Here is a 12,298-nt window from a genome sequence, read left to right on the forward strand (position 1 = left end):
TCATTCCAACTACCTACGCCTTATAATCTAAACACTTCCTAAATCTATTTTTTGCTCTTCCTAAAATAATCGTTTCCTTACCTTCACTAGGTCAGCCTCTTTTTGCATCATGTTTCCCCGGAATATAAGCTCTTGGGTTACGATATATATTACACAGTTTCCCAAATTTCTTTTAATTTCTAGGATTTCCTACAACAATAGTGCTTTCTTCATGAGGTGTGATTAGGGTTGTGCAAATTGGTTCGAGAACCTGACGACTGTAGGAAACCGTGCCGTATGATTCTAAGTTTAGTGACTGTTGCAGAAAAATGAAGATGCAAGAAAACAGTAAGTATCATTTTAATCTAGTTTTTACAACAGCATCTTAGCGCTGTGACAACAGAAGAGTTACAGTGAAATGATGACATTTCTTTGTGTAATTTTCTCACATACATTTTGGACATAAATTATACCTTTTCACATGATTTAACACAAAAAAGCCTTTGTCGGGTAAATTTAAATGAAATCAACAGTATCTAATTCTGTCAAATCTTAATGTCAAGTCACAATAATTTCTGTAAAAAAGAGATGTAGAGTGTCCCTCCACAGAAATAATAGAAACAAAAACTTTCCATGACCACCACATTTATGAATTTTTATTCCTGATCCCAATTTTCTAAAACTTTCCTTGCTATGATGCTGAGTTTTTAAACTCACTTTGATTCTTGAAACCATCATCGCTTCTTCATATTTAAATCAAAAGTCTTGCACGCTAGTTTTTCACAGGCAGGTTATGTCCTCACAAAAACTATCACTGGTTTTGTATTCTTCTTAAATAAAATGCCCAGCACATCATTCAGTGGAATGTTATGAAAATGTCCAGCAAAAGTAAAAGATGCAATTTCATTCCTTTATCGATCTGATTGCTGCCAAACACGGATATGTCCTTTGGCATCTTAGCGTGTATAGAAACAGAAGAGTGATTCCAAACATTACACTTTCAATAGAAGCTCATTAACCAATTTGACTTTGTAAGCTACATGCATGTTCAAATACATGACATTACAATACATTTTGGTTAGTGAAGCGACCAGTACTATGACTGAAGGCGGAATTCAGTATATTATGGGCATCTTTTGAAGCTATCGGATGCAGTTTGAGAGGAGAAAGCATGTAGGATATTATATTTAAATGAATGCATTACCATATGGAATGGGATTTTATATCTTCACACTCTTAATCTTTCTTGTCCAAATCCAGAGCTTTCTCCATTCTCCTTGCTCGTTTTCAGTTTGACTTGGAGATAATGAATCAGTTGTGTAGTGATTTCTCCCAAGAGCTTTACCCTTACTGGGAGTTTCCATCACCGGTGCAGAAAGAATTCTCTTACAGCTCTCTTTCACGTCAAAGGATGATGCAGCATCTGCAGAGTCGTTGTCCACTGCCACCCACTGAAGGTGGTGGCGTAACAGGGGCGAAATAAGCATGAACTTTAATGTCAGGTAGATGGGCCTGAAAAGAGAACACCATGTTCAGGATTGCAGAAGTTTAAATTCACAGCCATGCACAGCAGTCCCAACGTTTGATTCTGTTACAATGTCAAAGAATACAAGTTCATCTGTAGAAACTCACAGCATTAGCCTCCAGAAGTCAAAGGAATTTACCCCACATACTTAAAAAACAAAATCCACCAGGGTTGGTTGATGCTGTGCCAGGATGCTGGCATTCCTGCAGCAATGAAATGGCAATCTCATTGGCAAACAAGTGGCTGTAGTTTGAACCATCAAGGTAATAAAGTGAGGTTGGCTGTGAGGGTTAAGGGCCTGTCCCACTTACGTGTCCTTGACACGCAAATTATGCGACCTCGTGGTCGCGTTGAGGCGCAAGGTCATCGTATGGCTGGGCGGGGTCGGTCCCACTGAGAAGTGCGGAGGGGTATGTAGTTGTGCGCGACATCGCACGGGGCTCCGAAATTTTTGTAGTGAACAAAATCTTCGTGCGCCAACAGCCTGTCGTGTAACTGACGGCCAAGACCCTGGCGCGACGCAACGTCTCACCTTCAACAGAAGCAGAAGCAGGCAAACGATCGCCGAACTCGGCCTGGGGCTCACGGCCATTGCGGTCCGGATCCGCCCCCACTTCTACTCCAAGAGCGGGGCCAAGAAAATTGAAGATAGACACGAAATGCTAGAGTAACTCAGCGGGACCGGCAGCATCTCTGGACAGAAGCAATGGGTGACATTTTGGGTCAAGACCCTTCTTTCAGACTGAAGAAGTGTCTCGACCCGAAACATCACCCATTCCTTCTCTCCGGAGATGCTGCCGGTCCCGTTTAGTTACTCCTGCATTTTGCGTCCATCTTCAAATGGCGTCACGCACTCCAGACGGCTGTGCGGTCGAATGAAGTCGCGCCCGACCTTCGCGGGACCGTCGCGCCTCAACGCGACCACGAGGTCGCGTAATTAGCGTGCCAAGGACACGCAAGTAGGACAGGCCCTTAAATGAGAGCTGCACTGGGCCAAGTAGAATCGGCACTCAGCACTGAGATGTCAGGCTACGGACCGCAGTCTGGCGTGCATGATGATCCTGGGCCTATACTTGGAATTAGTAGTATGGTCTCCCTGTATTGACAGACCACACACAACTTAATGGCTCTCTCCACTTGGTGTACCCTGGCATCTGAGATAAGTCTCAGGGCAGGCTCGGCAAAGAAAAGAGGAAATGCCAACTTTCATTACACCAAATCAAGAGATGATGTGAGAGTCCATAGGACATGGGCAGTCTGCCAGAGCATGGATAAGGTGCTGTCCCCTTGAATGGCCTGCACACGCCACACTGACCAGCATACAACCCAGAATCCACTCAACCCAACAACAGCTATCACAGGGGTCAAATGCATCTTACCTCAGTGGCTCACTGCACAAGCCAAATATCAATGAGATCACTTTAAGTTCAATTACCGGAGGAGTATCAGTTGAAGGCTGTGCCTGCAAACAGGTTCCCAGCATATCAAAGTACATCGCAGTGAGCACAGATGTCGTGTGGGATTGTAAGGTCATAAGGGACAAGAGCAGAATTAGGCCATTCGGCCCATCAAGTCTACTCTGCCATTCAATCATGGCTGATCTACCTCTCCCTCCTAACCCCATTATCCTGCCTTCTCCCCATTACCCCTGACACGCGTACAAATCAAGAATCTATCTATCTCTGCCTTAAAAATATTTATTGACGGTCTCCGCAGCTTTCTGTGGCAAAGAATTCCACAGATTCACCATCCAATGACTAAGGAAATTCCTCCTCATGTCCTTCCTAAAGGAACGTCCTTTAATTCTGAGGCCATGACCTCTGGTCGTAGACTCTCCCACCAGTGGAAACATCGTCTCCACATCCACTCTATCCAAGCCTTTCACTATTCAGTAAGTTTCAATGAGGTCCCCCCCTCATCTTTCTAAACTCCAGCGAGTACTGGCCCAGCACCGTCAAACTCTCTGGGATCATTCTGGTCAACAGCCTGTGTACCCTCTTCAGACCCAGCACATCCTTCCACAAATATGGTGCCCACAAATGCTCACAATATTCCAAATGCAGCTGACCAGCACCTTATTGAGCCTCAGCATTACACCCTGTTTTTGTATATTAGCCCTCTTGAAATAAATGCTAGCATTGCATTTGCCTTCCTTACTACTGATTCAACTTGCCTTCCTTACTACCGATTAGCTTTTTGGGAATCCTGCACCAGCACTCCCAAGTCCCTTTGCACCTCCGATTTCTTGATTCTCTCCCCATTTAGAAAATAGTCTATGACTTTATTCTTACTACCAAAACTCCACATTTTGCTGCGCTGTATTCCATTTGCCATTTCTCTGTCCATTCTCCTAACCTGCCCAAATCTTTCTGCAGAATCCTTGCTTTCTCTACACTACCTGCCCCTCCACCTATTTTCGTTTCATCCGCAAACTTGGCCACAAAGCATTCAATACAATGTGAAGAGCAGCGGCTCCAGCACCGATCGCTGCAGAGCTCCACGAGTCACTGGCAACCAACCAGAAAAAGCCCCCTTCATTGCCACCCAGCCAACCTGTTATCCATGCTAGTATCTGCCCTTTGATACTGTGAGCTCGCAACTTCCTTAGCAGCCTTAAGGTGTGGCACCTTATCAAAGGTTTTCTGAAAATCTAGGTAAACAACATCTACTGACTCTACTTTGTCCTGCTATTTATTTCTTCAAGGAATTCCAACAGATTCATCAGGCAAGATCTCCCCTTCACAAAACCCTGCTGACTTCGGCCTATTTTATCATGAACATCTAAGTACTCCGTAACCTCATCCATTTTCACACAGAGAGTGATGAGTCTCTGGAACTCTCTGCCGCAGAGTGTAGTCGAGGCCAGTTCATTGGCTATATTTAAGAGGGAGTTAGATGTGGCCCTTGTGGCTAAGGGGATCAGAGGGTATGGAGAGAAGGCAGGTACGGGATACTGAGTTGGATGATCAGCCATGATCATATTGAATGGCGGTGCAGGCTCGAAGGGCCGAATGGCCTACTCCTGCACCTAATTTCTATGTTTCTATGTTTCTATTATATAATGGACTCTAAAATCTTATCAACCACTAAAGCTAGACTAACCTGCCTATAGTTACCACTCTTCTGCTTTGCTCCCTTCTTGTACAGCGGGGTAATATTGGCAATTTTCCAATTGTCTGGAACCACTCCTGAATCTAGTGATTCTTGAAATATCACTATTAGTGCCTCCACAATCTCTAAGGCCACCTCTTTCAGAACCCTAGGGTGCAGTCCGTCTGGTTCAGTTGACTTATCCACCTTCAGCCCTTTCAGTTTCCCAAGCACCATCTGCTCAGTAATAGCTTAGTTACGTTTAGGCAGTCATGTCTTTTGCTGCTTAAAACACCTCCAGCCAAAATAAAGCTGAGAAAGTTGCTCTTTACCCTTATTCTTTTGATTCCTGCCCGAGTAACTTGCTGGCAGTCGTACAGTTCTATTCTCTCCAGGTTGTGACAACTCTTCAGATGTTCAAGTGTCACATCGGTGATGAGAGGACAATTGTCCAGTTCCACAATCTGCAGTCTTTCGTGGCCACAGGGACTGTTACTAAGGTGACGAATCCCATCATCTGTAATCAGTTCACAATGAGACAAACTCTGCAAAACAAAAACGTCTGAAAATATGTGTTTCAGAATTGCAAAATAGCAGCCTTTATTTATTACAGTGGATGTATCAATGCTACGGAAACCCATGAGGAAGTGTTACTAAATCCATAATTGGGAGCCAGTCAATGAACATTTGTAGCAGAACCCAGTGTTTTACTGTCTTGTCCACAGTAACGAATACTCTGGTGATAGGTGATGGCAACCAGAATGGAAAACAATGAAAACAAATTAGTTGCGCTGATTATAATCAAAGATTAGAGGCAGAGACTATACACGTACTTGTAAAACATCTGAAGTACACAAACTCATGGTGCTCTTAATTTACCATTATCATTGATCACCCTTTCTTTTCTTTCACCCTGCACTATGGCCTAAAGTGAGCTGTAGTGAGCAATTGGCAAGGTGGAAAATATACCCACCTCCCAAAAGCAACCTCTGTCAAAACATGGAATTTAAGCACTGAAGCATGGCTGAAAAATATACTTTTCACAATATCTTTTACTTGTCTATTGCCTTTAAGATTAAAAAAACATGATCCAGAAGCACAAAAACAACTTGGGAGCAATGGTCCATTTGTGAAAAAGTGTCGATGCGATTTGGGGAATGACATTTCATCTGGGAAATCAATACTCCACGTCAAGGTCACCTTTATGTATGTATGTATGTATGTATGTATGTATGTATGTATGTATGTATGTATGTATATATCCAGCTCTACAGGGTCATCAGATTGAAAAGTAACAAATTGTAAGAAAGAGAATGAGACCAAATAAAAATCCTAACACCATCACAGTGGCTCAGCGGTAGAGTTGCTGCCTTTTAGTGCCACAGACTCGGGTTCGATCTTGCATTTGGTAAATAATGTAACCATAATGTAATAAAAAGGAACTGCTATGCTTGTTTATACCAAAGATAGACACACAATGCTGGAGTAAGTCAACTGAGTTCGATCCTGACTACGGGTGCTTGTCTGTACCGAGTTTTAATGTTATACCCATGACCTACGTGGGTTTTCATTGCCACAGACGGCTGTGGAAGTCGTCATTGGGTATTTTTAAAGAGGAGATTGACAGATTACTGTACCTCCAACACTCCAAAGATGTACAGGTTTGTAGTTTAATTGGCTTGATATGAATATAAATTGTCTCTCATGTGTGTAAGATATTGTTAATGTGCGGGGATTGAAGATCAGCGCAGACTTGGTGGGCCGAAGGGCCTGTTTCTGCGCTGTATCTCTAAGCTCAACTAAATTAGAAAAAGAGGGTAAATTAGGAAGGAACAGGTCACTTCAGCGATCAAAGGCGTAATCTATGCATGGAGTAGGGGATATGAGTGAAATCCGATATGATGAATCCACCACTGAGTCACCCGGGGGGAGGATGTGGGAGCTGGAGAGCTCTACCAATATTCTGCGGAATATCTATAACAGGACTTACTGGAGCATGTTAGGGTGGATAAATCCCCAGAGCCTGAATGTGATGTCAGAGCCAAGTATGCCAATGGAAGCAAGAGAGCAGATTGCTGAGGCACCGATGGAGATTTTCGGATTTTCCTTAGCCACAGGCAAGATACAAGAAAACTGGAGCATAGCTATTGTTGTCCAATTGTTCAAAAAGGGCAATAGGAATATCTGTAAACTGCAGTCTGGTGAGTCTTACAGCAGTGGTAGGGGAGACGTTGATTCCAAGGGACAGGGTTTATGTTCAACGTAAAGGCAACGTTAAGTGTAGTCCGCATGGTTTTATGCAGGGGAGACCAAATTTCTCAAAACCGACTGAGATTTTCGAAGCAGTAACAAAGACAATTGATGATGGCAGAGTGGTAGATGTAATTTACATGCATTTTAGTAATGTATCTGATTAGGCCCCCCATGGTTAGGTGGGTCCATGAAAATAAAGCCTGAGGGAACTGAGGCATGTTGACAAACAAGATCCAAAATTGGCTCGGCTTTGGGAGGTAGAGGGTGCTGATGACAGATCATTTTTAGCCTGGATAGACACAAAAAGCTGGAGTATCTAAGCGGGCAGACAACATCTCTGGAGAAAAGGAAGAAGGGTTTGAATAAGGGTCTCGACCCGAAACGTCACCTATTCCTTTTCTCCAGCGATGCTGTCTGACCCACTGAGTTACTCCAGCTATATGTGTCTATCTTCAGTATAAACCAGCATCTGCAGTTCCTTCCTCCACATTTTTGGACTGGATGTCTAAACAAGTGATGTATCACAGATATCGGTGCTGGGATCTTTCCTGTTTGTAATGAACATAAATGACTTTGATGAGAATGGTGGTGGTCTGATTAGTAATTTTGCTGAGGGCAAGAAAATTGGTGGGGTTATAGGTAGCAAAGAAGGTTGTCCAAGGATGCAGCGGGGCATAGATCAGTTGGAAAATTGGGCAGATCTGTGGCTGATGGAATCCAGATATATGTGGGTTAAATTCTGTAACGATATGCAGAGTAAAGGGCAGGGAGTTTCAGAGCATAGATATACAGAGTGACCTTGTGGCGTACGTCCATGGCTCCCTGAAAATGCCAACACAAGCGGACAGGGTAGTGATAAAGGTATTTAGTATGCTTGCCTTCAAAGGCACAACATTGGACTACTTAATAAGAGTCGGAACATCATATTGCAGCTGTACAAACATTAGTTTGACTGCACTTAAAAGTACAGGTAATTCTACTATAATGTTTGTTCCCATAACATGAAATGGATATAATGCAAGTGATAAATTAGTGAACACTATCTACATTACATGGGACAATTTGGTTATTATTTCAATTACACTTGGGAAATAGAGAACCAATTAAAAGTTACTTTGGAAACTGACATGCAGCGAAAAAGCTGTCTTGCATTTAAACAGCATTGGGGGAAAAAACCCCGTTCCCATGTAACCTCCCCACAGTAATTGCAAGTCATTGTTTCTTAAGAATATAGTGGCTACATTGACTGTGGGGGGGACATTGAAATTGAAGAGCAATCACTTCTATTGACACTTGTGCAATGATACTCTATTGAAGTATCTAGAGTGTTTTACTGCTCTATGTCCCGAAAAGGAACACTGAAATTCTCACTTGCAGCAGCAGCAGCATGACACATTTGGAAACACAGTACTCAATTGATAATATAATAAACAACAAAAACTTCAATAAATAAAAAACCCAATCTAGTACAAAATCAAACAAAGCCCAAAGTCTCTGGGTCAACGCAGGTAGTTCGTAGTTTAGAGTTTAGTTAGAGTTTGCAGTGTTCAATAGCCTGATGGTAGTTGGGAAGAAGCAGTTTCTGAAACTGGACATTACAGTTTTCAGATTCTTATTCCTTCTTCCTGATGGCAGGAGTGAAATGGGAGTGTTGCCTGGGTGGTGTGGATCTGTGACGATGCTGGCTATCTTTTTGAGAGCAGCTCTTATAGATCGCTTTGAAGGTGGGGAGGTCAGTGGACCGGGGCAGTGAACACCACTTTTTGTAACATCCTTTGTTCTTGAGCATTTGAGTTACAGAACCAGGCCTTGATGCAACCAGTCAATATGCTCTCTACTGTACACATGTAGAAGTTCAAGAATGTATTCGTCGGCATACTGAATTTCCTCAATCTTCTAAGGAAGTAGAGGTATTTATGGCCTTTCTTTATGATTGCATCACTGTGCTGGGTCCAGGGCGGATCTTCAGAGATATGCACGCCCAGGAACTTGAAATTGCTGACTCTCTCCACCACCAACCATTAATGAAGACAAGTTTGTGGATCCTTAGTATTCCACTTCGAAAGTGACCAATCAGTTCCTTGGTGTTACTGACATTGAGAGCAAGTTTGTTGTTCTGGCACCATTCAAACATAAACCTTTATGTTATAAAAACCTTTATTTTTTTAAACTCTGCAGGAAAAATAATTTTGTTATAGTGAGTCTAAGACCCTCTAGCCACTGACCCTATCAGACAGTCTTTATAATGCAATTTTCTATAACACAGGGTTTCTTAGGAATGCATCTATTGTGATATATCAGAACTACTAGTGCTGTGTATCATTCTGGTCACCATACTACAGCAAGGATGAAGCAGCAATAGGGTATTGGAAATTCACCAAAATGTTATCTGGCACGGAGGGCTGTACTTAGTGGACATCTGATAAGTCTTTTATTATCCTCATTGGAACATTTTGAGGGGCTCAGATAGTCAAATTATTTTACCAAGTAAAAAAAGTAAGTCTTAATCAGAATGGTATAGGTTTAATTTTAAGGAGATCTAAGGGATAACATTTTCACACAGAATTGTGAATATGTGGAATGAGATGACAAAGAAAGCTGTGGGTGCAGATACACTATAACGTTTAAAAGACATTTGAATATAGAAAAGTATGGATGGATACAGACCTAATGGAGGCAAATGATATTAGCATCACAATCAGTGAATAAAAAGGGCCTGTTTCTGTGTTACATGGTTTTATGATTCTCATTTACAGCATTCAGTACTCCTGATGTGGCCTCCTCTACATTGGTGAAACCAAGGGTAGACTGGGAGACTATTTTGCCGAATACTAGTGCTCAGTCCGCCTGGGCCTGCTAGATCTCCAGTTAGATAACCATTTTAACAGCCTTTCCCATTCCCACACCAACCTTTCTATCCTGGGCTTCCTTCATTGCCAGAGTGAGGTCACCTGCAAACTGGATTACAGCACCCACATATTCTGCTTGGGGAGCAAATAACATCCAATGGTATGGATGTTGAATTCACTGATTTTAAGTAACTACTTATTCCACCCCCCTCGCCCTTCTCTCCCCCCCACGCCTCAACAAGCCCCCTCTCCCCTGTGCCCCTCCTAGATACACCTATTCTCCCCCCCCCCCATCAACAAGCCCCCTCTCCCCTGTGCCCCACCTAGAAACACCTATTTCTCCCCTCCCCCCCCAACAAGCCCCCTCTACCCAGTGCCCCCTACTCCTATTTCTTCCCCCCCCATCAACAAGCCCCCTCCTCTGCACCCCACCTAGATACACCTATTTCTCCCCCTCCCCCCCATCAACAAGCCCCCTCCTCTGCGCCCCATCTAGATACACATATTTCTCCCCTCTTCCTTCCACCTACGTTCTTTCTTCCAGCTTTACGTTTTCAAACTCTTCAACCCATCTTTCTCACACCTTGTGTCTTTGCATCTCTGTCCTTTGTCCATCATCTGCCTATCAAAGACCCCCTACCTATATCATCCACTTGCCTAGCCTCTCTTCCAGCACTCTTTCTCCCCCTTCCCCCCCAAAATGCATTTGAAGAAGGGTCCTGACCCAAAATGTCACCTATCCATGTTCTCCAGAGATGCTACTTGCCCGACAGGGCACGGTGGTGTAGCAGTACAGCTACTGCCTTACAGCGTCAAATACCTGGGTTTGATCCTGACAATGGGTGCTTGTCTGTACGGTGTTAGTACGTTCTCCCCATGAGTTTTCTCTGAGACCTTCGGTTTCCTCCCACATTCCAGACGTATAGGTTTGTAGGATAATTGGTTTTGTATAATTGTATGAATGTAAAATTGTCCCTAGTGTGTGTAGGGTAGTGTTACTGTGTAGTGATCGCTGGTCGGTGCGGACTCTGTGCTGTATCTCTAAATTAAACCCGCTGAGTTACTCCAAAACTGCGTCAGTTTGCAAACCTGCATCTGCAGTTCCTTACGACCACCTATCACTTGCAAGGCTTTTCCCTTTTCTTGCCTCTTTTCTAGCTTTCTCCCCCCCCCCCCCCCCCCTAATACAATCTGAAGAAGCACCCCAACCTGAACCATCTGTATGTTTCAAGGTAGTTATGGAGAAGGATTAGGATTGTCCACTAAATTGGAGGAGAAACAATTTCAACAACGCAAGACGGCACCTGGCAAAAGTAAATTGGCAGCAGCTGCTTGTGGGTAAAACAACATCTAAGAACTGGAACTGTGGGAGCTCAGGACAATCTGTTACCATGAGGTTGAAAGGTAAGGATGGGAAAATTAGTGAGCCCAGGATGACGAGCAATGTTGAGAAGTTGAAGGAGAAAAAAGGAAGCTTATTATGGGCATTGGCAACTAGAATCCCTTTGAGGAACATAGATAATACAGGACAGTACTTAAAAAGAAGATTTGGACAGCATAAAAGGGCCACGAAGTATCATTTGAAAGTACAAGTAAGACCAAGTTATTCTCTAAATATGTTGAGAAGAGTCACAGGGTGAAGAGTAGGGATAAGAGTTGCAATCTGTGTGTGGACCAGATATGTGAGGCAATGTCCTAAATTAATACATCTCATCCATAATGACGAAGGACATGCTTGAGGAAGCATTCAGGGCATGGAATGGTGGTAATCTGGTGCATGTTAGCATTAGAAAGGAACGTTTTGTACGAATAATGGTGGATATTTGCCATGGGACCAAGGAGGTGCATCTCAGATAGCTGTCGGAGGCAAGAGAGGAGATTGCTGGATCATCTTTAGCTGTTGATGAAGTACTGGATTACTGGAGAGAACAAATGTTGTTCCTTTATTCAATAATCAAGTTTGTGGTTCTCACATGATAGGAGGAGAAATTTTTCAAAGGGATAGAATTTATCTTTACATGCAAAGCCTGGGATTGATTAGTGTTTTTCATAGGAAATTCTGTCTCACTCATTTGATATATTATTTAATAGGTTTCTTCACATATTGACATATGAAGTGGTATGTCTTGCCTACATGGGCTTTAGTGAGGCCTTTGACAAGATCCGGGACATTTGGGTACTCCACAATGTTATAGCACAGGACATTCAGAGCAGGCTTCCAAATTAGATCTAAAACTGGCTTGGTAATAGTGGCCGAGTGTGGTGGTCAAGGGGATGCTTTTTCAATTTGAAATCTGTGATTAGTGGTGTTTGCCATATACAGTGCATTAGGAAAGTATTCAGGCCCCTTCATTTCTTCCACATTTTGTTATGTTACAGCCTTATTCTAAAATGGATTAAAACCATTTTTTTATCATCAATCTACACATAATACCCCATAATAATAAAGTGAAAACTGGTGTTTAGAAATTTTTGCAAAATAATTAAAAAGAAATAACTGAAATATCACATTTATTTAAGTATTCAGACCCTTTACTCAGTAATTTGTTGAGGCATCTTTGGCAGCGATTACAGCCTCAAGTCTTCTTGGGTATGACGCTAC

At 42.9% G+C, this 12,298-nt stretch overlaps 1 protein-coding gene across 2 annotated transcripts in view; it reads right to left on the reverse strand.

Annotated features, from left to right (window-relative positions):
* Positions 1–323: 323 nt before the first annotated feature.
* Positions 324–12,298, reverse strand: part of fbxl2 (F-box and leucine-rich repeat protein 2) — a 144,832-nt gene continuing 132,857 nt past the window's right edge. For both annotated transcript variants that reach the window (XM_055633817.1, XM_055633816.1), the window contains exons 14-15: positions 4,927–5,139; positions 324–1,491 (exon numbers count right to left, since the gene is read on the reverse strand). In XM_055633817.1, the coding sequence (XP_055489792.1) occupies positions 1,384–1,491; positions 4,927–5,139 (321 nt within the window). In that variant the 3' untranslated portion in view covers positions 324–1,383. The remainder of the gene's footprint in view (positions 1,492–4,926; positions 5,140–12,298) is intronic.

The sequence above is a fragment of the Leucoraja erinacea genome, chromosome 4 (genome assembly GCF_028641065.1).
Source record: "Leucoraja erinacea ecotype New England chromosome 4, Leri_hhj_1, whole genome shotgun sequence".
NCBI classification, from domain to species: Eukaryota; Metazoa; Chordata; class Chondrichthyes; order Rajiformes; family Rajidae; genus Leucoraja; species Leucoraja erinaceus.